The sequence below is a fragment of the Phoenix dactylifera genome, chromosome 11 (assembly GCF_051530095.1).
Source record: "Phoenix dactylifera cultivar Ajwa chromosome 11, Ajwa_hap1_PhDact_Kaust_v1.1, whole genome shotgun sequence".
Classification (NCBI taxonomy): domain Eukaryota; kingdom Viridiplantae; phylum Streptophyta; class Magnoliopsida; order Arecales; family Arecaceae; genus Phoenix; species Phoenix dactylifera.
This window is the reverse complement of record NC_143200.1, coordinates 22,761,482-22,785,242: the sequence shown is the minus strand read 5'-3', so window position 1 is coordinate 22,785,242 and position 23,761 is coordinate 22,761,482. Positions and strand designations below refer to the sequence as shown.

Sequence of the window (23,761 nt, the reverse complement as noted above, 5' to 3'; positions counted from 1 at the left end):
GATAATAAATATCAAGTTTGGCGTTCGAATTAAATTCACCATATCAATTGTATATCTAAGCCGACCATTTTGGCAAACCTAACAAGAGAGTCTACATTTTATTCATGAGTGTAACTTTTAGTAATTTATTTATTAAAATTCCGATATGCAACTCCAATAAGAAATTTTTTTGCAAGTGGAACATAAGTGTAATTTACTTTGGAAGGTGACATATTACATACAATCCTTTTCTAAACCATACCTATCATTGATAAATCTCTCCTTTTTTCTTTTTTCTTTTTGTTCACCATGCAACTAATTATCATTCTGTGTGATGCATGCACTTTCTCTTTCTCAAGAAGTATCCATGTTTCCAATTGATCATTTTTTTCAATTCACTTTACAAGTTGGACTATAAAAGACATTGACATTTTTATATCACCAATTAGATCATTAACAAAATTAGTATGCACTATTTTCAGAAGATGCTGACTGCCCCCTTTCATGCTGTGGACTGGAAGGGGACCGAACCCATCCGGAGCATATTCCAAATTACCATCTTTAGAACGATTCTGAGGACAGATGGAGAACGATGATGAAGGAAAAACAGAGCAGGCTTCCATGCCTCCCAGAAGTTTCCTGCAGCTGTAGTTTCTATTGGGATGTCCTGACACCAAATACGACGAGGCTTTGAAGTACTCGGTGAGCATGTGATACCTAATAGAAGATTCGTACCCTTGGCACAGTAGCAGTCAGATTTTATATACGAAAATACAACGGAAAGATCACTTGAGCTTGGGCACACAAGAATTGCGACAAACAGGTAAACCACGATTTTATGAACACTGTCCCTCTCTTTCTGTCTCTCTGGCTAAAGTAAAAGGGACAATAAACACCCTTACACGATCTCAGAGAGACCGCACATAGCTAAGCCTCATAAATTTATCATCATCATCGCAATTTATCTAGCAAAAGGAAAATTTAACCGTTCGCGTCCAGCCATGCCTGGGCACTCAGACACGACACCGCCTACAAGGTGAAATTAAGCACCGAACATAAAAATAAAAATGGGAGTCGGGAGTATAAAAGACGATGGGGAAAAGGGTAAGTAGAAGAGAAGATAGGATCGGGTAAGGATGTAGCAGTGTAGACGGGTAGGATGCGTGCTTTAATTTTCTTTCTTTTCTCGTTTAGAAGATCTTGAAGAGAAGACCCCCATGCGTGGCGAAGAAAGGAGCAAATACAAGCGACTCCACAGCCATGAGCTTGATGAGGATGTTGAGCGATGGCCCTGATGTGTCCTTGAGGGGGTCCCCAATGGTGTCACCAATCACTGCCGCCTTGTGGGCATCTGAACCTTTGGGACCAAGGGTCCTGGCATGCTCCGAAGCTCCAGCCTAGACAAAAACAGGGAAAATGGAATTCACACTTCAAGGACTTACAACTCTCACTTACTGATGATAAAGGTTAAAGGCTTGGTTAATTCACACCCCATGGCTCCAAAAGGCCTGGGAAACAAAAAATTCAAATTTGGAAATAATTTACCTCAATATATTTCTTCGCGTTATCCCATGCACCGCCAGTGTTGGATGCGGAGATAGCAATCTGTCCCATATTAAAACCAATTCAGGACTGAAAAATACCACATCAGAATTTGAATGATGTTGGATACAAGGAATCGCTGCTAACCTGAACCCCAGAAACAAGAGAGCCTGCGAGGACTCCTGACAGAGTTTCCACACCAAAGAAAGTTCCAACGATCAGAGGGGTGACCATGACAAGAGCGCCAGGAGGAATCATTTCCTTGATGGAAGCATCCGTGGATATCTTGACACAGGTTGCATAGTCTGGTTTAGTAGTTCCCTCCATGAGTCCAGGAATGGTGTTGAACTGCCTGCGGACCTCCTCAACCATCTTGAGAGCTGCACTGCCAACACTCTTCATGGTCATGGCTGAGAACCAGTAAGGAAGCATGGCACCAACAATCAACCCAATGAAGACTTTGGGGGTGAGAACATCGACAGTTGAAATTGATGCTCGGCTCACAAAGGCACCAAAAAGTGCCAGAGACACTAAGGCTGCTGAACCAATCGCAAATCCCTGAAAAAGGAAACAGAAGTACCAAAAATTGAAATGCGCAACCAAGACATGTTATGATTAAGAAAATGATTTTATCGCAAGAAGTAATTGCTGCACCTTTCCAATGGCAGCAGTGGTGTTTCCGGCGGCATCTAGAGCATCAGTTCTCTCACGAATTCTGTGGCTCATTCCAGCCATCTCAGCAATACCTCCGGCATTGTCACTGATGGGTCCATATGCATCAATGGCAAGCCCAGTAGCAATGTTGCTCAGCATTCCTAGAGCAGCAACTGCAATACCATACATGGCAGCAAAACTAAAACTAACAAAAATGCTGATGGCAATAGCAAAAATTGGAATGATGACAGATTTGTATCCCAAAGCAAGTCCAAAGATAACATTAGTGGCAGCTCCAGTTCTACACGAATCAGCAACATCTTGCACAGGGCTGCATAGGAGGACGTTGAGTTAATATGGAAATAAGTAAACTAGAACATGTGGTAACAGAAACTAGTTGGCTACCGCTGCGACAAAGAAAACTCATTAGCGCACCTGTATGCATTGCTTGTATAGTATTCAGTGACAAAACCTATGACCAGGCCAGCCCACAAACCAATTGCCACACAGAAGAAAAGCTCCCTGACAAGTCCAACATGATGCAACAAGGTGCTGATGAAAAGGCGGCAAAACCTTACCAGACAAACAAGAAAAGGAGTAACATGCGGCTTACCAGTTCTTCACCGTCTTCTGGACACCAAAATTGAATATTGTGAAGGTTGATGGGAGAGCTATCCAACTAACAATTCCAACGCCCACAGTCATAAGAGCAGTGGAGATTATGAGCTGCCTCTTTAGTGCAGGCTCAATCTCCTTCACCGCCTTTATCTCAAAGAAGTCAGTTGCAAAGAGAGTAGTGATCAAACAAACAATGATACCCATGGAGCTAATGAGAAGGGGGTATAACATAGCTGTCAGCTCATGGTTAATTCCAAAGGAAGAGATCGAGGCAACTACAAGGGCAGCACATGAAGACTCAGCATATGAGCCAAACAGATCCGACCCCATACCAGCAATATCCCCAACATTATCACCAACATTGTCAGCAATCACCTGTAAATCATGTCAAAAATACATCAACCTCCATGGCAAGAACAGAAAATATCTGCAATTAAACAAAAACTAGAATGTGCTGAAAATATTAAGAAAAAAATCGGTTGATATAGATATCAGCACTAACAAATAGTTGAAATGCTTGTGGCACAGAAAGACGAAAGAACATATAATGTTACGGGCCGAAAACAACATAAGGGCTCCTTGGCAGAACCTACATCATGATAATATGCAGCCAAGGATGAATGAATGTACTAAAACTAAAGGTTGTCATGAAGAGATGACATTCTTACAGCAGGGTTTCTAGGGTCGTCCTCAGGAATGTTCCTCTCAACCTTTCCGACAAGATCAGCACCAACATCAGCAGCTTTCGTATAAATACCTCCACCAACTCTCCCAAAAAGGGCCATGGAAGAACCACCGAGGCCGTAACCAGTAATAGCCTCAAAAAGCCCTTCCCAGTCTTCCCCATAATACAACTTGAATAGGTTGATTGCAATGTAAAGCACCAGAAGCCCATTTGCAGCAAGCAAAAAGCCCATAACTGCACCAGAGCGGAATGCAGTAATGAAAGCCTTTCCAACACCCTTCCTTGCCTCCAAAGTAGTCCTGGCATTTGCATATGTTGCAATCTTCATCCCAAGAAAACCAGAAACCACAGAGGTGATTGCACCAAGCAAGAATGACACAGTGCTGAAAATGGCATTAGCAAGGGCAGGCTTGCAAGTCTTGTCCTTGCTATAGGTGCAGGGCTGGCTCTTCGTGCTGAAGCCCTCCACAGAGCCAAGGAAGAGGAAGATCAGAATTGCAAATGCAACCATGAACACTCCAACATATTGATATTCAGTGAAAAGAAAAGATGTAGCACCTGTTGCATAAATAAACAGGTCAAAATTAGTTTCCACAGATGTCATGCCACAGAAAGCAAATTTTATTTTTACTTTAACACCATGAACGGACTGAAAAAGCAAAAAGAAAAGAAATGAAGATAGCAATTTCAAGACTCTAGAGAGTTCATATCTCATTTTGCAATAACTTACGATCAGGTTGTAGGGTACTCAAACACATAGTCAACACAACTTAACTATATAGTCATTTTCCAGTAATATCAACAATAATATCCATGGTATTGACTCTATTGAATAATATTGATTTATAACAACTGACATGTTATCAGAGCTATGAACATAATTTGAACTTCCACTCTACACAATCCGAGCCAAAGCCAATCAACTCTTTGACCAGCTGGGGAACTATGATTGATAGATCAAAACCCTCCAAAAACAAATTTTAGATAAATTGTTTCCACCTCTGTTTTACAATGCTAATAGTAGAGAAACTAACTTGACAAAGCAGGCAGTGAATTTGATACACAAATCTCATCAGAAATGTATGTAAAATTTGTTAAATGGTAATGGATACAATCATAAAAAGAATACATTGTATAATAAAATATAAGCATGGGTATGGCCCTTGCAGAACAGTTCAGGTTAGGCCAAAGGGCGAAGAGTAAGTCGGGGGCATGATGTGTTTTCTGTTAATAGGATAATGGACACCAGATAGAAAACATGGATCAGTCAGCCTAAAATAAATCTCAAATGAATTATGCATAGCGACATCAATGGTCGAAATTAGTTTTCTTCCACAACCATCAAAGAAAGGATGAGTTTTTATGAGAAGCACAGTGCATTACTACTTCTGAGCATCTGACATAAGGTTACTGAGCAAATTTTGAGAAGATTAATTTCATGGAATCATAGAGTACTAGAATTCACAACGTTAATAGCAAGATCCAATTGGCAGCACATAAGATTCAGTGATTATATAAAAACCAAGGACCTAACCTCAAAAGACTAGCCAAGAAGGTGTTATTTAGATTTCTCAACTCTGCATAAGTATCCAAGATCCATTCAATGCACGATTGATGTGGAACTATACACATACCAGCACGAGTCCTCTCATCCTCCCTCCATTGAAGTCCTTGTATCTTCGCCAAACTAAGGGTATCAGTCCATTCAAATCCAATCATAAGTATCACAAATCCAATCACAAATACTACGATAAAATTGGTCAACCTAAATAAGCTTGTCTTGCAGTGTCCTTTAATCCATATTGGTCATATAGACCACGTCTACTCTAATACCATTTGTAACAACTCAAAACCTCACTCAAAAGACTAGTCGGAAGAAATTATTGAATTCACTGACCTTGTACAAATACCCAAGATTTATCCGATGCATTACCAATATGAGACTAAACATACGCCTGCACGGGTCCTTACAAATTAAGACTGAAGAATCATTAGATATAAAGGTCAAACAATCGGAATATATAGATGAAAATCAATCTAGCATATCATTTAACAAAATTCTGTTGAGGACATCCTCTAACGACCTTCTAGCAAATGGTACATTCTCATTTGACAGAAAACTACCATAATTACCATTCAAAAAAGAAGAATTGAGCATTTTTATAAGGATAACTAACCCCACATTTAGAACACAAATAATATTATAATATCAACTTGACACCATATCACATCCCTTGATGACAAACGAGAATTATTGAGATAGGAAGGCTGCAGAGTGAAAAAAAAATCCAGAGAGAAGTCAGGACAAATCTAGTCTAACAAACATTTCTGAGGACCATAATAAGCAACTGCTTATCTCCTTACAAGTGCCCAACATAAGCCAGAATTTTTGTGAGGACCACAATACACAACCTTTTTCTTTGACCACCGAACATATATGTATGGAACAAATTCAACAAATATTTAAATATTTAAATTTACTCTGAGACGAATAAAAATATGAGAGATCAAAAAAAAGGGAGAGAAAAGAGTAATCGATGACGAAAACTAACATATACCAGTCATAAATATCATAAAAACAGCAGCAAATACAGGTTTGAAGAAGTTTATATGAAGAGAAAAAGGAATAATCTGATATAAAATAAGGCATATCTCTGAAGCACCAAATAAACCAAAGGGCCCGTATGGAAGGCATACGCAAAAGAATTAGTTATGCAGAACTAAGATAAGGAAAGAAAACTATACTTAACCAGGTTAAAAAAAATGAGGTACACAAAAGCTCTGCTACAGTAATCACACTCATAGAAACCCTAACCCAGAAGGAAAAAACTGTTTTTGCTGCCGACAATCAGCTTAAAACTTCCAAAAATATCAAAGACCTACCCGAAATACCCGAAATATCAGCTAAAAACTTCCAAAATCACAAGGAGGCTTGTAAAAATAACGAGCAGATATAGTCAAGATTAAAAGAAAAGTAATCCATTTTTTTTCCAACATTCAGGGAGATCTAAACGAAATCAAGAAGCTTCATGGAATCTTTGATTACAAGGATAGAAAGATCAGACTATAAAACAAACAGATCTGCAACATGAAAAAGAAAGAAACATCGAGTCGCAAGAGATCCGATCAAAGAGTTCTCACCCTCCGAAATGGCGCTCTGGATGTCGGCGCACTTGACGACGACGTTGTGGTCGTTAAGGCCCTCCTCCTCCTCGATGAGGTAGTCAGTGTAGTCGTTCTTGTTCCCTCTCGCCGGTGTCTGCCGCTCCGGCGAGAGCTTCACCTTGGAGACCAGCATCCACTGGAACAAGGAGAAGACGATCCCGACGACGGCGGCCACCGGGATCAGAATCTCCGTCAGGAGATCGGAGAGGATCGCCGCCCCCATTGCCGGATCTGGCCGCACCCAACCCCCAAGAAACGCAAAACCCAGCGCCGGAAAGTGGAAACTAGGGCTACGAGAGTTCGAGGGCTTCCTGCAGCGCCTCCTGACGTGAGCTCCGGTTCGTCATATATAAGATTGGAGACTCCCGAAGAGGAGGGCCTGGTAAAAAGTTCGAGGCCGGAAAGAGCCAAACAATTACGAATTTCTTCCTTTCTGGCTGCGGAACAGTTTTGCTTAACCGTACACCCAATCGCCGGCTCTCTGCGTTGCAAAGGGCTTTTCGGCTCCCGGGGTTTTTCTGAAGGGCACGTTAAGTAAAATGATCTGGAGGATCACATGGCTCGCGCGTTTTAATGATTCGCTGTGCTGACGCGCCTTCGGGGAGAGAAACTTCGTGACAGCTAATGGGGCGCAAAACACTGGACGGTCCAGATTGGTGAAATAAATATTCTAAATGGACGGTAGAGATGCGTTTCAGTGCTATTAGTTTATGTTTCCTGTGAGACCAAGATATCCACACGTGGAACGAGTGAGCGGAACGGCGGCCTAGAAGGATGAAATCCTACGGAACGAACGGAGGAAACAATAAAATAAGAAAAAGGGGAAACAGGATTTCCGTTTTCTTTAAAATCCGGAACTTGTGGAAGCGTGGGATGGTTACGTAAAGGGGACCATTTGATGGAATTGCCATCTGTCAACCCTTTTCCACATTTCACTCAAAGCATAACACTCAATTAATTATTACTTTATAATCGTGGAGCCATATTCAAGCTACCCTCTTTTTTTTTTTAATTAGATGAAGAATCCTACATGAATGATTCATGCCATTGATCTAAGTCATTGAATTTGATCCATCATCTCAAATTATAGAATTTAGAGACTCCTAATTTATGCTTGAAATGATCAAAAACTTGATAATTTAAATATATATAATATTATATATTTTTTACTGCTTGATGCCTAAGCTAAATTTTTTTGAATTATATATTTTTTAATATGTAAGTAGTTTAGAAATAGTAAATTAAATTTAATAATCATTCAATTAAAAAATGTAACCCTTGCAAAGTTACATGAAGTGTAACTTAATTCAATTATATCACCATGAAAAGGGCATCACATGATTGACCTAGCCATTACAAGAGAAGAGCATGCACACCGTGGCCCAACCTATATAAATAAGAGACACAGTAAGGCAACAAACAAAGTCTTACTTATTTTAGGAATGTTTACAGTATCGTGATTCGGCCCAAACATCGACATTATCAGGGATGTTAAATCTCAATTGATACCCTAGATGTTATACATGTTTAAAAAGACCTAACAAAATTGTATCTTTTAGTGGAGTGCATCGGTGAAATAGCATGTGTATATGATCATTCAAATTAGTAAATTGAAGCATTGAACCTATGCATATGGTACCATTTATCATCTGATAACATGCCGAGATGGATGATGATCCGGTTCGATGAGCTTCCCTTCTCATCCATTCTCTGATGCAATGTCTTGAATTGGTGGTTTCTCTTATTCCACGACGATGGTCATTGGGTGGGGATCATTATGTAACCAACTTTCAATTTGACATATATCAAAACGAATAACATGCTCTAATAATTTTAATCTTCATCTACTTCGTAGTCACCATCCTAGGTTGGGACATTCTATCGAACCTCTCTTAATCCATATAGACGTACCTCTTATATCTTTGGTAATATGAGTATATCTATGAATAAAAAGGTGGTGAGGAAGGGCAAAGTGGTGAGCAACTAGAAACAATTTACACTACAATGTTGCTCAAGTTGATGTCCATTATAATCACATATTGGACAAAAGTATGTTCTTGTGGCCTTTCTTTGTTCATCCTAGTGCGCAATCAACCACGAAGGATTCCTTTTATTTCATAATTTAGCTTGTATTTATAGTATAATTGAGTTCGAGGATGCAAATGTTGAAGATTGTTTCTAGCCTCAGTTTGTACAAAACTTTCTTTCAGTTTTATTTCAAGCATATCATGGAGGCAAAGGCAAAAATTTGGACACCATTTCAACCGATGACCTTCGTAAATTGATGTTGAGCGTCGGTGGCATAGGTAGCAACAACACAATGTGCAACCTAGGGTGGCGACAACATCACCTTAGTAAAGTATAATAATAATTAAGCATCAAAGTTTACTATTGAATTTTATTTTGATGCATTCTTTACATGCTTTGATCTTAGTTTTTTATGCATGTTTGAGAAGCCAATAGAACAAGTTTTAGGGGCAGCAATTTACTCCGCTCCATCAAATATCTGATCTGACCCGATCCAAACGAGATAAGTTTGACCCGCAATGGATTCGAAGATAATGCTAAAATCTGATATATATATATATATATATATATATATATATATATATATATATATTCACCCTTTTCTACAAAATAAATATTGATTTGTATGTTAAAAAAATAATTTTTATAACTTTATATGATCTGATTCGACCCACCCTAGCCGACCCTTTAACATCTACTCAGGACCGAGGGTTTCCATTTTTTTTCCTTGATGGCGAGGTGATATCGCTGCAAGAGTCACGTGCATTGCACATGAGAAAAAGCAAGATATTAGATTTTTCTTTGTTTCCGTTGACACATCAAAGTGTTAGGCTACTAATGAAACAATATCACCATCTTTTCATTAAAAAAAAAGGTGAAATCTTAGGAGAGAGATCCACTTATTTTTACTTTTAGAGAGAAAAAAGTTTAAAATAAAATTTAAAAATCTTCTTCAGGTTTATATTTATTATACTTACATCCAATAATTTATAAAACCTACACTTACATCCAGTTAAATTAACAATATTAATGAAACAATTTATAGGGTGAGGGGGAGGATGCATACATTTTCTTATATCTTTGGGTGCTTAGCATGTCACCTAAGATTATTTTGGTCATTTCAAAAAAATTTTAACGTGGTAATTAGGTTCTATTTAAGATTAATGATTTGACTAATATTCTTTTAATTTATGAGTTAAAGTATTGGATAAAAATAAATCTTAGGGGTTAAGCGTGAGTTTTTCAAACTATTATATGTAAGTATAATTTACCCCTAATTTTTTAATTTACTCAAAAGTTTATATAAATGATTTATTTTTGGCTTGATAATAACTTCATTGATGAGCCAAACAATTGATCCAGCTTGGCTTCATCTCCAAAATCCCCAAACAGCCCAAAGCACAAGGAGGGCATTTCATGAGCTTCACAAAGAGGAAAGCAAACACTAAAATAAGTTCTGCAACATAGACTGATTTTTTTTTTTCTTCCAGGGGGATGGAAAGTTTTTAACATATGCTGGTGTGAGTTAGTTTACAAAGTGCTTTCATGTGATTGCCCTGCAAATAATATTAGGTTGATTTGGATGGGTATGCTACTTAAAAGGCCTAACAAATGTTTTTTTTTTTTTTTAACATCAAGTAGCTCACTTTTGCTACATTCCAAAGGTATTCCAAGGTGTATCTCTCCACAGCTCAGCATGGGATAGCAGGATTGGTGGGAATTGTGGGGAGCAAGGGATCCCTTAGATGTGAATGAATGCTTTAATAAGAATATCTCGAGGGTGTTTATATTAATCGTAGTAAATTAAGCACATGCGTGACTATGTTTATTATGAATGTTAAAAGTTAATGATCCCTCCCTTTCTTGTCCATGGAGGAGGAGCAAAAACCAAACTACATCCTCTCTCTGCAAAAACAAAAGGAAAAAAAAGGTGATTAGTGTTTTCCCATATAGCTCCTAGATTATTGAAATTTATAACATCCTCCTTTTTTTTGCTTTCCAAATAACCCCTTGTGCAATCTAAATGTTTGCAAAAGGCTACTCTTCTTGCTAAACGGCCACCAATGCACATCTTTTTGAGATTCCTTTATCTTTTTATATTTATTTTGTATGAAGCATGAAAGAACCGTGAAAAAGATATTCCTCAAAAAAAACAAAAAAGGTGAGAAGATGAAAAGTAGAATTCCCCTCAAGGAAGGGAAAGTATCATAGAATCCATCAAGAAGCTCTATGGTAAAATTTCCCTAGATGTTTTTAGATTTGTAAAATTAGTCTTCAAGGACTCATTTGGTTCGCAATCCTCGTCCAAACATTTTTTTTTTTAAAGTTAATTTCTAAGAATATGATACCTGAAAAAATAGTTTTAGTATGTTTGATTTGACCATGAGAAAATGGTACATTTTAGAGTAGCTTATATTTGATTGAGCATCTACATTAATAAAAAAAAGTAGTATGGCATATCTATTATACATTTAATAAAGAAAAAGTTGAGGGTTAAAGATAATTTTGAAAAAAAAAATTCTAATTTCTAACTAATGAGAAAACAGTTTTTTCATGTCTCTTATGAATTTTTTTCTAATTTTAAGAAAATATTTTTTTTAAAAAAATAGTCTTTCTTTATTTTTTTTTTTCCAAATCAAATGAGTCTTGGATGGCCAACAACTAATGTCACGAGTGTCAAATGAGGTAAACGAGAAAGCACATCTAGTTAATGTTGCACTTGAAGTGTGTGACCCACCGGCAAAAGTAACTGCTGCCTGGTTACAAGTTCAGATGGAGATCACACCGCAGTTGCAGGAAATGGTCCCATTGTTTGTGCTTTGTAATGATTGGGTTCATGGCTTCAGAAGCTGTGAATCACACAGTAATGTTGTGTGATTTGGACTGCTCTGCAGCATCATTTCTTTTCTTGTAATTATTAATGGTGGGGCAGCAAAGAAGGCATAGATATAGATACGAGAGACTAGCAAATTTGAGATCTGGTGCCATGCAAAATAATTGATATATTTTTCATTGGCTTGGTAGGCTAGCTTATTCTTTCCAAGATATGAGATGGCTTGCATCTTCCACTCCATGATTACCTTCACATCCCTCCAATTCATCCTCCTTTCAAGGGTCCATCATAGAGAGCCATGAGCCAATTGGGATTGCTCGACTTCCTGTGGTTAGATTCAACCACAATCATGCTTGCCAGGGTAAACATGGAGTGGAAGATGTGGGCAAAGAGATTTTTAAGATAATGACCGTCGTTATGTTGTAACGGTCGTTGTAATAAGAGATTTTTGAAAGTATTATCATAGAATGTAATATAATTTGATATTAGCTTCCACCATAATGACTAATAGTGACTATTGTAAAATATCAATAGGAAATTAGAGATTTTTTTCTTATGTTTTTGAGTTATAATAAGAACTAGTGGTCTTAGGATATATTTGTTATATACTTAAAATAAGCAATTCTAAAACCATGGATTTGTTATAGAAGAAAATGTTTCACGCATATTAGCACTATGATTAAAGCATTTGCAGTTAGAGAAAGGTTGTGCTTTTGTATTAATTTGGATCTTCTTAATGTTTAATTTGAAGGAGACCCAATTGTTGTTGTGAATGCCCAATATCTCGGCAGCGCGACTTCAAACTTGAGTTTTAAGGAGGCGAAATCTTTTAAAAAAACCTTCCATGAAATGCATATTTAATCATATAATGAAATAGCACGTAAATTGGTGAAACATGCAAGAGTTATCACATTATCGGGTTTACTAGGTCAGGGTCAGGTTAGTTGGATTGCGCCATGTTAATCGTGAGAAATCTGGTTGAATTGAGATCCAAATCATTCATAAACTTCAATAGTGCACTTATACATAATTTAACAAAATTGAAGATATAACTATAAACATATAAATAATCCATATGAAATACAAAATATAAATTATTCATTTATTTATATTATATTAGGTCGGGTTAAATCCGTCTAGGTTGGGTTAGGGCTGGGCTTGGGTTGGGTTTAAAATCAGTTCTAACTCAAACCTATTTGAAGTCAAGTTAGTGTCTTCTTAAGTCCAACCCCAATCCAAATTTATGAAAACTTAAACTTAACCCTATGCTTAGGTGGACGGATCCAGGTTTAGGTCAACCCAGCTTGTGTCCTAATGCACACAATTTTTTTAAGGCAACCCTGACACTTTTCAATGTTTTCATATTTTAGGACCGTTTATGAAGTTATCAATGGGGAAGGTATTTTTTGTATATATTAGCAATAAAATCAAAGATAATTCTTTCCCTGCCTCTCCTTGCCTTGCCTCTTAAAACTATTATTTGATAAATTCAGTATATCCGATCCTTTTTCTTACACTACCCCTGCGATCGCTGGCCCCAATCTGGACCCATCAAGATCCTCATATAAAGCCAACGGCCCTGATTGCTTCGTAATCCCAGGGGATAAAAAAGAAAAGCTCCCACTGCTCTTAGTCCAACTGGATCTGACCTCCGCATCCAAAAGTCCACACACACTCATCGGCAAACCATCAGCTGACACGTGGACCATCCATGCGGCCACACTGCCACCTCTAGGCGTTGTTGTGTCGTTTTCTGTTTGTGGCCGTGCAGTGGATCTCTCCCTCCTTCCGTAGCTCTCAAAAAAAAGTTTCGATCTCGGGAGTACGTTTCCCGTCGATCTTATCCGTTGGCTAGCCGTGTCGCGTTTGCTAAACGCGCCGACTCACAGGGAGTTGCTTGAGGGACACCGGAACCCGTTCGCTTCCTCCCCGGCTGCGGTAGCGAATCTTTTTAGGGAGAAGATTCCGCGGCGGGATGCGAATCAAACGGCTAATGATTCGTGTTCTCCCCCACCACTTAAGAAATAAACGGAAATAAAATATTGAAAGAGGAATAAAACGGCATAATTCCCGAATCTAACACCGAATCCATCCCCAGGAGAAAATTAACTCCACAACTCAAAAACAAACTCAAACCCTCCAATTCGCGTGAGCGATGGACAGGATAGTCTTTACCATTTATGCATGACTCTTTACAGTCCAGGTGTACGATTTGTGTACCAATTCCAAATATTCTCTTGCAATTAGTACTGGAGCAAACTTTCCAAATATGCTTTATGGAAACTGAATCCGGACCTCGGCTGGCTCGTAATTGGGCCTCGCTTCCCTCTGTTTCCTTCCAAACCATACTCCCAAGTTTGGTTCTCTCTCGTCTTCTTTTCTTCTTAAGAGCAATGGTGAGGTCGGTGGTGGCGCCGAGGAGGTCGATACGGGAGGCGGTGCACCACAGCGTGTTCGCCTACAAGGGAGGCGGCGGAGGCGGGAAGCAGCAGCCGCGGCGGTGCTCGTTCTATGCAGGCGCCGCCGGTGGCAGTGGAGGGGACGAGGACGGAGCGGCCGCGTGGGGGGCGGAGGACGAGTGCACGATGGAGCTGGTCCAGCTCGGGGCGGACCGCCCCAAGAACGTGCTCGTCCTCATGAGCGACACCGGTGGCGGCCACCGCGCCTCCGCCGAGGCCATCCGCGACGCCTTCCGCCTTGAATTCGGAGACGAATACAGGGTTCGTACGTATAGCCCTCTACATCTTCAAAATCTCTTTCGAAGCCCGTAAAGCTGCCAGTTGTCTTTGTTTTTGCAACCTGTATCCAGCCCGATTCCTTGGTGGTGGTTGGCTTTTTTTGCTCGCTTCTTTTTTTTTTCCCCTCGATATATGCTTGATTTCTTGAAGGAATTCTATATCGGATGGCATATTGCCTCCCTATCATACATGAGAAAAAGTTTGGATGTTTCTTAATCCACCTTTTCATGTATCTTTTGGGTTTCACGTGCTTGGTTTACCATTTTTCTTGCTTGGATTCACAGGTCTTTGTGAAGGACTTGGGCAAAGAGCATGCGGGTTGGCCGCTGAACGACATGGAGAGGGCCTACAAGTTCATGACGAAGCATGTCTCCCTCTGGAAGGTCGCTTTCCATAGCACCTATCCTCGTTGGGTTCATTGCTCCTATCTCGCCGCCCTTGCTGCCTTCTATGCTAGGTATGGCCTCTCTTTCTTGTTGTTCTTCTGTTCATAGTGTAGTAGTTCTCTGCTCATTGCCGCTACCAGTTGACACCGGAGTCTCGAAACTTTCGGGATTTTCCATATAATATTCCACAAGTGATGCTCCATTGGATAAGAGAAGGAAAACTCTATACCGCTCGTGTTCTTATTCTCTATTGGACTTTAATGGAGATGGCAGCAAAAGGGTGGGGTGTGGATCATTTCTGGTTCTAAGTTGTTTGATTTTTGTGAGTGAAGGAAGGTGGAGGCTGGTCTGATGAAGTACAAGCCAGACATTATCATAAGCGTGCATCCCCTCATGCAGCACATACCTCTATGGGTTCTCAAATGGCAGAGCCTTCAAAAGAGAGTCGTTTTTGTCACTGTCATCACGGACCTCAACACCTGCCACCCGACGTGGTATGTTCGACTTCTCATCTGAAAATATGATCGCCGCTGCGTTTTCCTTTTTTTTTTTTTTTTGTGCTAAAAAAAAAAAAAAGGAAAGAGGGGGGAGAGGAAGACCTCACCCGCGTTGCAACTCCCACTGAGCCCCCTTTCCGCTGGAGAATGTTCGATGCGGATAGACAAGTTTTACTTATACCCTTCCCATCCGTGGATTGTCCCACGTGTGAGTACGTCACGCCAGCACCACCTAAGTACCGGCGGAGCAGATGGCGACTCCACCGGACAAACCAGGCGCTGAGGGCATCCGGTTCTCACATTTAATCGACGCATGCACATTTCGAATCTAGACTACTCTGGTGGAATCTTAGCTCCGTTCTAACCATGCTACCACCTTGGTGGTCTGCTGTGTTTTCCTTCAACAGTCTCAAAAACATAAGCTCCCTTCTTATGATATCCAAGCAATAAAATACTGCAATGCATTTCAGGTTCCATGCTGGTGTGAACAGATGCTATTGCCCTTCGGAGGAGGTGTCGAACAGGGCTTTGTTAGAAGGCCTAAAGCCTTCTCAGATCCGTGTCTTTGGTTTGCCGATTCGACCATCCTTCTGTCGTGCAGTTTTAAACAAGGTTTGTGCCATGGCCAAAGCGTATAGTGCTGATATTGCACCTCTTTCAGTTTTCACTCTGCTGAAAAGAATTTGAATCCTAATTTATTACAGGATGATTTGAGAGAAGAACTGGAGATGGACCCTCATTTGCCTGCAGTTCTACTGATGGGAGGTGGTGAGGGAATGGGTCCAGTCAAGAAGACTGCAATGGCTTTAGGAGAAGCCCTGTTTGATGAAGAGCTCGGCAAACCTATAGGGCAGATTGTTGCCGTATGTGGCCGCAACCAGATACTGAGTTCCACATTGCAGTCAATTAAGTGGAGGGTCCCTGTGAAGGTGGTGTAGCTGGTCTGAGATAATAATTAACAAGCCTGCATTGTTGGTACATTTTAAGCTTTTGTTTGTTGAGAGCTGTTCAATATTGCCTTTGTTGTCAGATTAGAGGATTTGAGACCCAGATGGAGAAATGGATGGGTGCTTGTGATTGTATCATAACAAAGGTACCATGGTTTCCTTGATGTCCAGATCAGTCTGATAAGGAGTTTTTTTTCAGATGGCTTCAATGTGCTCTTGTGTTTGTAGGCAGGGCCTGGTACAATTGCTGAGGCATTGATCAGGGGACTTCCTATTATCCTCAATGACTTCATACCTGGACAGGTCAGTGTCTACTTCCTACTGTCCTGCCATCTCTGTTTCATTCCAACCTCATTAACTCCCTACTGACATGTTCTCCATTAAAAGGGCTATATGCCATAGATAGGCCTCTTATTCAAACTACTTGTTGGAGTCTGAATCTGCTGGCTTGTGTTTCTTCTAATTTCTGAGGTCTTTCTCCAGCTCATGGTAGTTTCCTTCTTTATCTAAATCAACAAGATTGGTGTTTAGCTAGCTGCCATGTTCTAAGTGCATGGAGAATTGTAACAAGACTGGTATTTACAGAATGAAGCTATTTCCATCCAAAAAAAAAAGAAAAAAAGAAAGAAAATGAAGTTATCGATGATGTATCATGATGCATGAATCTGTACACAAGTGTATGCATGCATATCTGTATCTCAAACTTCATAAAAACCAAAGTACAAGACCATCTGCATTTACTCCTTGGAAAGATGACTCTAGCCTTGGGTCTCATTCTGGTCTTGCAGGAGGTTGGAAATATCCCATATGTAGTAGATAATGGAGCTGGACTATTCTCCAAAAGCCCCAAGGAAACAGCCAGCCTTGTTGCTCGGTGGTTTGGCCCTGACAGAGACGAGCTGAAGAAATTCTCAAGGAATGCACTCAAACTGGCACAACCTGGTGCGGTGTTTGATATCGTGAAGGACATACACCAGCTCCTGGTCCAGCAGCGTGGGCCGATGGCCGGTATCTCCTATTCTCTCACTTCATCATTGTCGTACCCCATATAAAATAACCAATTTAATTGCACCTTCAGCGAATTGGATGTATTCCTTTAACATCCAGCAAGTGTGGTAGCGTACAGTTAGCATTGATTTTTTTTTATGGGGTCCCATTGGTTCCCGAAGTTCAGGCTGTGTGATTTTGATTCTCAAAGTGCAAGATCTCCGCGATCTCTTCCTTCTTGTTGTCCTTTGCTTGGTTTTTGTCTAATCTTCAAGTTCCATTTTACTCATTTTATGGCCACATATGATGTTCTTATTCTTGGTTGCACCCAAATAGATCTCTACTCAGATCCAGTCGGATCTCAATTTAACAATGAGAATCTCACATCGATAATCCAAACCGTTGGATATGATCTATTACCGATAAATTGCTTACAAAAAATTATGTAATTAAAAAATTCATAATATATATATATATATATAATTTTATTTTATTTAGACAGTTCAATTTTTTGACCGTTTGATGCAAGATCCACCGTGCCGGTACCGGTCGGCATACCGGTGCCGGCCGGCGTACCGGTGCCGGCCCAACCAGTACGTACCGATTCCGTACCTGTACGACAGTCATACCAGTCGGTTTTTCAATGAAAAGCTCTCGGTACCGGATCCCACACTGATCCGGTACCGGTCTCTGCCCGGCATACCCTAGTTTGATACATGGATTAAAAATCTCCAAATCATATGATTTTTAGTATGCAAGTAATTTTGATATAGTAGATCATATCTAATAGCACGGATCACCGATATGAGATATTCATTGTCCAATATAATATCTGACTGATTTGAATCAAAACAATGCACAGCACTTGTCTAATAACAACAATATTTGGTAAAGCAATCACTCTCACTTTCAGAATCACTTTGTGCAAAAAATCCTCAAGTTTTGCATAGTTTCTAATCTATGTTTTGTCATGATCAATCAGTTATCAGTGTATCATTCCTATCAACTTCATAAAGCAAATGGCGAGCCACTGGCATTAATTGTGATTACATGCAAGAACAACAGCATTAAAACTTCCATTTTGATTAAAAGAAAATGTTCCAAGGCCTCACCATTTCTTCCTAAGCATTCAGGTAGCTAAATCACTGGCACAGCCTTGTTCGAGTCCCACAAAATCCTGCAATTTAGCTGCTCCTTCCAGGCAACAAGTTGGAGAGAGAAGGTACCCCTTGCGCCCTCATCTCCTCTTGGGCTCTTCTCATTTCTTCTGGATCTGTTAACAACACAAGAAAAGTCGCACACTGTTGAACAGCAAATAGAAATGAAATCTGATCATGGGTCGCAGGCAATGCATCATGTGTGGATTATTCAGGAAATTAGAATGCAGCCGATTATACTAGTAGAATATTACCCATATTCTCCATCAACTTCGGCATGAGGAACACCACTAACACCATAAAACCCACCATCAAACCCATGGGACTTTTCAATAGAGACATTAGGGAAAAAGGTTCTCTTATCTGCAAGATGACGACAAAAACGATAACAACAGCAAGGGATTAGAAGAAAATAATAAGAGATGAAAGTAGCATAGCTTTCAACAGTCTTTCCACCTCATAATACTGCTCTTCTCTTAAAGGCTCTAAAACTAGCTCATGCAGAACCCTCCTATTCTCTGTCAGTGCAGCCTGGATCTTACCAGGATTTCTGGAACTAATATCAATCCGTACCTGACAAAATCGAAATGGGAAATCAGGCCATGGTTTTCATCAGTTCAGACTCGGCGATAAAAAGAGAAATTACCGGAGAAAAGAAATAACCCATTGCAGACACTTCAATAAGATGAGTCCCAGCTGGCACATTGTGGCTCAAGTAAATAGGTCAAAGAATTACAAAGCCCTGGCAAGACCAGAGAAAGACCATTCCAAACAAATGGTAGATGCATTCTTATAAATATTCCTTATAAATATTCTTCCAGACCAAGCCTAAAATTTTCTTTAAACATCATAATGGAAAGCATATTGCAAATGATATTATTTGTGATAATGCTCTTTTATTAGAGTAATGCAAGCAATTACATACTTGCTTACCTGTTCAGTCTCTTTTAACATTCGAACATTGTAACTTTCCCAGAAAAAATAGTAATAAAAAAAGTCCTTGACCATCAGCATTTTGCAAGAGCATAAGTTTTCTGGTTTAAAATTATATTCTGCTATTTAAATGCTGGCTTTTGTGCTAGCAAAAGTTTTCAAAAGTGGCTGTAATTGTGACCTGCTGAGAGTATGACATACACAGAATGCAGTATGTGCGTGCATATGCAGGCATTCTAGATATATAAAAAACTAAATAAGGCTCATATAAGTAGATAACACTAAATCAATAATCAAAAGTAATTAAGTAAACATACAGAGAATAAAAGATACATATATATAATATGCATATATATATATATATATATATATGTACATATATATACATATAAATATAGATACATATATGTATAAACTTCTGCACTTATTTTAGAACCTATTTTGATATAGTACTTCGACATGTAACTTGAAAAGGGAAAAAAATTATATTCACTATGCTGAAATTTCAAGCAAGCTAACACAAAAAACAAATCTACCAATACTAAAATGAACAGGATTTTGTACATATGAAACCCTATATGTGATAACATACTCACTTCGGTGCACATTTATGTGAACTATATACAATAATGAAAACAATGATTTGATATAAGACAAGGTCCTCTAGTTTCATTTTATTTTCATGTTGGCATCTTTTTCTTTACCCAAGTTCACTTGCTTTAATAAAAAAAAAAAAGCCTTTCATTCTATTATCTTTTATCACAAATTTCTTCTACATCATTTCTGAATAAGACATGGTCATGAATTGAACCTATTACTTCAGGTTAGCTTCTATTGAACATTTATGTTGCAAGAAATCACAAGCAAGCAATGTATACATTATTATGAAAGCTTTCAACTTCATGCAATATGCAGACATATAAATATCAAAATTCTACAAATGAAGCAAAACCTTTGTGGAGTCTATATTTGCAAACTAAAAGCATTAAAAGATAGTGAAAATAGGATACAATGAAAAATAACCATCTGCCCTGAGAAAAGTGACCCTCTGACCACCATTAAGTATCACTTTTGAATTTGACTTTTCCATAGGAGTAAAACCTTTGGATGTCGCACCTATCAAAAATGGCTAGTAATAAGAAACACAGGAATAACTTCCAGGGAAAAATTTTACCATAAAATTAACATTCATAGTATACCAAAAAATACAAATCAATTAACAAGAGTTAATTTGTTTTAGGAGCTAATAAACAAAAATAGCCAATATTGGCCATTTCAAATGACATGAGAGAAGACAAATTTCTATGAAACATCCATATGATATACTGACCAAGCTAACTCAACTTATATTGGTGATTGTTCAGAGTAGGGTAGTTACATAGAATAACATCAACAGCCAAATTCAGTAATCAAACCACAAGACATGTCCCATTGAACAACACAGGAAATTTTTATCCAGTTTCAACAAGACACAAGAAAGAGATTTTGACATAAGTCTACGTTATCTGTTTATGGTGCTTAAAAAGTATTAGGTCATAACTAGACAGATTATGAATTATAGTAAATTATGACCTGATCTTTCAATATGTGCATGGAATCCCAGCTAAGAAACCTCATTGATATCCATAAAATGAACTAGTGATGAGTTATTGAGAGTAACCCCATGATCCCTATAGAGTATTCTTATATACCTAAGGTATGTTCACTTTATCATCCTAGTTTTGCATGTTATGTTAACTTTATCATCCTGGCTTTGCATGTATCGCCCCTTGTAAACCATTAATACTACCATCAAGAATATTATTATAAAACAAAAGGCTGCAATCCTAAATTGGGAACATGGATCGAACCTCCCTGAAACCCTAGCTACATGAAAAGGTTTTAGTTACTTGCTGACTTCATAATCTTAGGTAAACGATCTACATAAAATTATCGAAAAAAATTAAGAAAGGAAAATGCGAAAGACAATCAAAAGTATAGATCGATTTAGTATTTCACGTTCAATTCTTTCTAATTTTGTGAATTTACAATTTCGCAGGGTCACAATTATCATTGAGGCATCTCTAAATTGAGAAGGTTTCAACGAATAACTGACTCCAAGCAGCTGCCTAATTCCTCTGTCTATGATCTATTTGCTTTGTCGCTCATAACAACTCCAAGTTAATTAAGCAATCTTACGCTGCATCAGAAAATACCTTACCTCAGCCTTCTTATTGCTTTCTCCTTAATCCAACATTGATCTGCTGCAATAGTAAATTTTCTTATTAGATACTTCACACTGTACAATCATGTACTCTGATCACTTAATTCCTACCAGCAGACTCCTCTTCTTGCACCGCTCAGAAAGATCCTCACCATCGCTCACAGTCACCACAAGTACTTGTAATCATCTTAGTCTAATCTCCATCTCCATTGAGGTGCAACTACTAAACTACCTTTTGGATAATAGCTTACACCTAAGCTCTCCCTATCCTTACCTTTCGTCCACCTTATCGTTCTAACTTTTGCAAATCCGATCTTTTGTGTATTGACCCTCTTTATACCCACATACTGACCGAACACACTTACCTGTAAAAGATTTCCATAATAAACTCAGAGGCATATGTGGCAAACATACGGTAGTTCCAACACATCTCTATAAATCATCATAGTTTTCAATTTCGTATGAAATTAATTAGTTAAAATTTCCATTTCTGTAATATAGTTTTCTTGGCCACCATTTCGCCAACAGTGCAGCCATTTGTCTCTTCATAGCTCCACAAAGCATCAAGAAACATCAAGAAAGCAAGGTCTTCAAAATGTTGGAACAAGCAAGCAGAAAAATTCTAGGATAAACTGAGGGATTTATTCAAACCCAAGAATGAAATGGATGTGATGCAAGAATCTTATAGTTAAAGTACAGAGTCTAAAAGCACAAGATAATTTGCATGAAACTCAGTCACACAATCTGGCATGCCAATGTGATAAACTATCTTGAAAAACTTTCAGACTACTGTACGAGTCGATAACATGGAATATTCCAGGTAATAAATTACATCCCTACCACAAAATGGGAAAACTGTTATGAGAATATGAGAAATAGTCAATATAAATGAATTTCTTGACAAACGGTCATAAAGAAACACAATTCTTGAATATAAACCGTTATGAATCTAAGTCAAACTCTTTTTTTAAAGGAAAAAGAAAAGAAAGATCTCAGTCCATAATAATTTATGAGTTTACTAAGTTTTCGATTTTTTTTTTCTTTTTCTTTTAAGACCAAGCAAGAGATTGTAGTTGTACTGAAGAAGATCATGACCCATCAACGCTTACAAGTGGCCAATGATACCATTGATAAAGCAAAGGCGCCCCAAAGCAGCTTACAAACTACCTTCAGACATACAGATCTACAAGTGAACGTGTCCACGATGAATCAAATATGGCAAGCTATCGCAAGACCCATCAAAGAAAAGACTTGGTGAATGATGTCCTAATCCTAGTTTCCTCCATAAACTCCAGGCAAGATTCAAACTTTTTCCCCCAGCTTTATGTTGAATAATCGACAATATTCCAAGAGATGGAATTTGGTACTGCGATAAACATTACCCGGCATCCAAACTCAAGCAAGCAGCAAGCTTCAGAAGCAAGAATTTTTCCGACATTGTCGATCACCAAATCAATTTTCACATCAAATTAAAACCTTGTAAGACTTTTTAGCTCCATCTTGGTGTAATATTATGGAACAATCTGTGCCGCTTAGGGCTCGACCTCATCAAGCCGTGACAGAACGCAGTTAATAAGGAAAAAATATGAAAAAAAGCGGAATCTCACCTTCCAACTTCACATGACCTGCAATGGTGTACCCATCGCCAGGGCTGCCAAATTATAAGGAAAAACAAAAAAAATACATAAAAAGTTAAAGAAGGGGGAAAAGAGGGCTAAATTAGGGTTTAAGGGAACGAAGAAGAGGGGGAGGGGAAGAAAAAGAGGGTACCCGGAGGGACCAGCGAGGGCGGACGGAAGAACGCAGGAGAAAAGAAGAAGAAATGCGATGATCTCCGCGGATCTCTTCATCATTCACGGTGGAAGCCGGCTTTCCCGGGGAGAGCCGTTTCGGCTTTTTCGGGGCGATTCTGATACGAGATCGGCCAATACTCTTCACGTGCGAGGCACGTGGGAGATATACATAAAAAATTATTTAGTCCTCGGTTTGTGCTTCCCTTGTAAACAATAACAAGGGCTGCATACCTCCGAGCGGTGGTGGGATGGGTTACCTTTGATTCGAGGCATTTGGACGTTGATGAGAAATAGAATAGCCTTCCAAGCTAAGCATACAATTAGAGAGGCTAATAGGATCATGAACTTGATGGTTGCTTATGTGATCAGCCACTCTGAGGGCCGAAAAGAAGAGTTGCCTAGGGCACTTGGCGATCTGTTATTTTCTAATTTTATTGGATATATCCGTATTTGAGATACCTATTTTAGCAACAAAAAAAAAAAGAAAAGCTGCATATCAAAAAATATTAGCTAAAATAATTAGGTGATGCCTCGACTACATAAGACTTGGCCCAAAATTGTTCAGCTTTCTTTTGATCCACCATGATGAAGGTCATGCGAGATAAGCCTATCATAG

General features: G+C 38.9%; 3 protein-coding genes across 5 annotated transcripts; 1 reads left to right on the top strand and 2 right to left on the bottom strand.

Annotated features, from left to right (window-relative positions):
• Window positions 1-920: 920 nt before the first annotated feature.
• LOC103706475 (pyrophosphate-energized vacuolar membrane proton pump) lies at window positions 921-7,042 on the bottom strand. Its single transcript, XM_008790581.6, has 8 exons — window positions 6,620-7,042; window positions 3,462-4,036; window positions 2,789-3,168; window positions 2,611-2,697; window positions 2,176-2,506; window positions 1,669-2,079; window positions 1,525-1,584; window positions 921-1,376 (listed from the first exon to the last, which is right to left on the bottom strand). Exons 1-8 carry the CDS (start codon window positions 6,864-6,866, stop codon window positions 1,170-1,172), a joined length of 2,298 nt encoding a protein of 765 aa, XP_008788803.3. The 5' UTR covers window positions 6,867-7,042; the 3' UTR covers window positions 921-1,169.
• Window positions 7,043-13,751: 6,709 nt separating this feature from the next.
• Window positions 13,752-17,702, top strand: LOC103706476 (monogalactosyldiacylglycerol synthase 2, chloroplastic-like). Of its 2 annotated transcripts, XM_008790582.5 has the most exons (8): window positions 13,752-14,224; window positions 14,527-14,699; window positions 14,961-15,122; window positions 15,596-15,737; window positions 15,830-16,054; window positions 16,156-16,218; window positions 16,301-16,375; window positions 16,861-17,702. In XM_008790582.5, exons 1-8 carry the CDS (start codon window positions 13,781-13,783, stop codon window positions 17,122-17,124), a joined length of 1,548 nt encoding a protein of 515 aa, XP_008788804.3. In that variant the 5' UTR covers window positions 13,752-13,780; the 3' UTR covers window positions 17,125-17,702. The 2 variants fall into 2 exon arrangements, with proteins under 2 accessions (XP_008788804.3, XP_088563423.2); XM_088707297.2 differs by lacking the exon at window positions 14,961-15,122 and having other exon boundaries at window positions 16,861-17,698.
• Window positions 17,703-17,978: 276 nt separating this feature from the next.
• On the bottom strand, window positions 17,979-23,289 carry LOC120111331 (ER membrane protein complex subunit-like protein (DUF2012)). Of its 2 annotated transcripts, none has more exons than XM_039128173.3 (7): window positions 23,123-23,289; window positions 22,960-23,003; window positions 20,160-20,265; window positions 18,863-18,926; window positions 18,673-18,789; window positions 18,471-18,579; window positions 17,979-18,332 (listed from the first exon to the last, which is right to left on the bottom strand). In XM_039128173.3, exons 1-7 carry the CDS (start codon window positions 23,203-23,205, stop codon window positions 18,244-18,246), a joined length of 612 nt encoding a protein of 203 aa, XP_038984101.2. In that variant the 5' UTR covers window positions 23,206-23,289; the 3' UTR covers window positions 17,979-18,243. The 2 variants fall into 2 exon arrangements, with proteins under 2 accessions (XP_038984101.2, XP_088563424.1); XM_088707298.2 differs by having other exon boundaries at window positions 22,735-23,003; window positions 23,123-23,214.
• Between the last annotated feature and the right edge of the window lie 472 nt (window positions 23,290-23,761).

Bases quoted from the DNA above. Each gene is read 5' to 3' on its own strand.
- LOC103706476 (XM_008790582.5), top strand. From the start codon at position 13,781: ATGGAAACTGAATCCGGACCTCGGCTGGCTCGTAATTGGGCCTCGCTT. The intron at 14,225-14,526 runs GTTCGTACGTAT...TTGGATTCACAG, and splicing joins AATTCGGAGACGAATACAGG to GTCTTTGTGAAGGACTTGGG. The intron at 16,055-16,155 runs GTGGTGTAGCTG...CTTTGTTGTCAG, and splicing joins AGTGGAGGGTCCCTGTGAAG to ATTAGAGGATTTGAGACCCA.
- LOC120111331 (XM_039128173.3), bottom strand. From the start codon at position 23,205: ATGATGAAGAGATCCGCGGAGATCATCGCATTTCTTCTTCTTTTCTCC. The intron at 23,004-23,122 runs GTACCCTCTTTT...ATAATTTGGCAG, and splicing joins GCCCTCGCTGGTCCCTCCGG to CCCTGGCGATGGGTACACCA. The intron at 20,266-22,959 runs GTGAGATTCCGC...CATTTTTGATAG, and splicing joins AGGTCATGTGAAGTTGGAAG to GTGCGACATCCAAAGGTTTT.
- LOC103706475 (XM_008790581.6), bottom strand. From the start codon at position 6,866: ATGGGGGCGGCGATCCTCTCCGATCTCCTGACGGAGATTCTGATCCCG. The intron at 2,698-2,788 runs GTAAGCCGCATG...TGGACTTGTCAG, and splicing joins CAGAAGACGGTGAAGAACTG to GGAGCTTTTCTTCTGTGTGG. The intron at 2,507-2,610 runs GTGCGCTAATGA...CCTCCTATGCAG, and splicing joins TATACAAGCAATGCATACAG to CCCTGTGCAAGATGTTGCTG.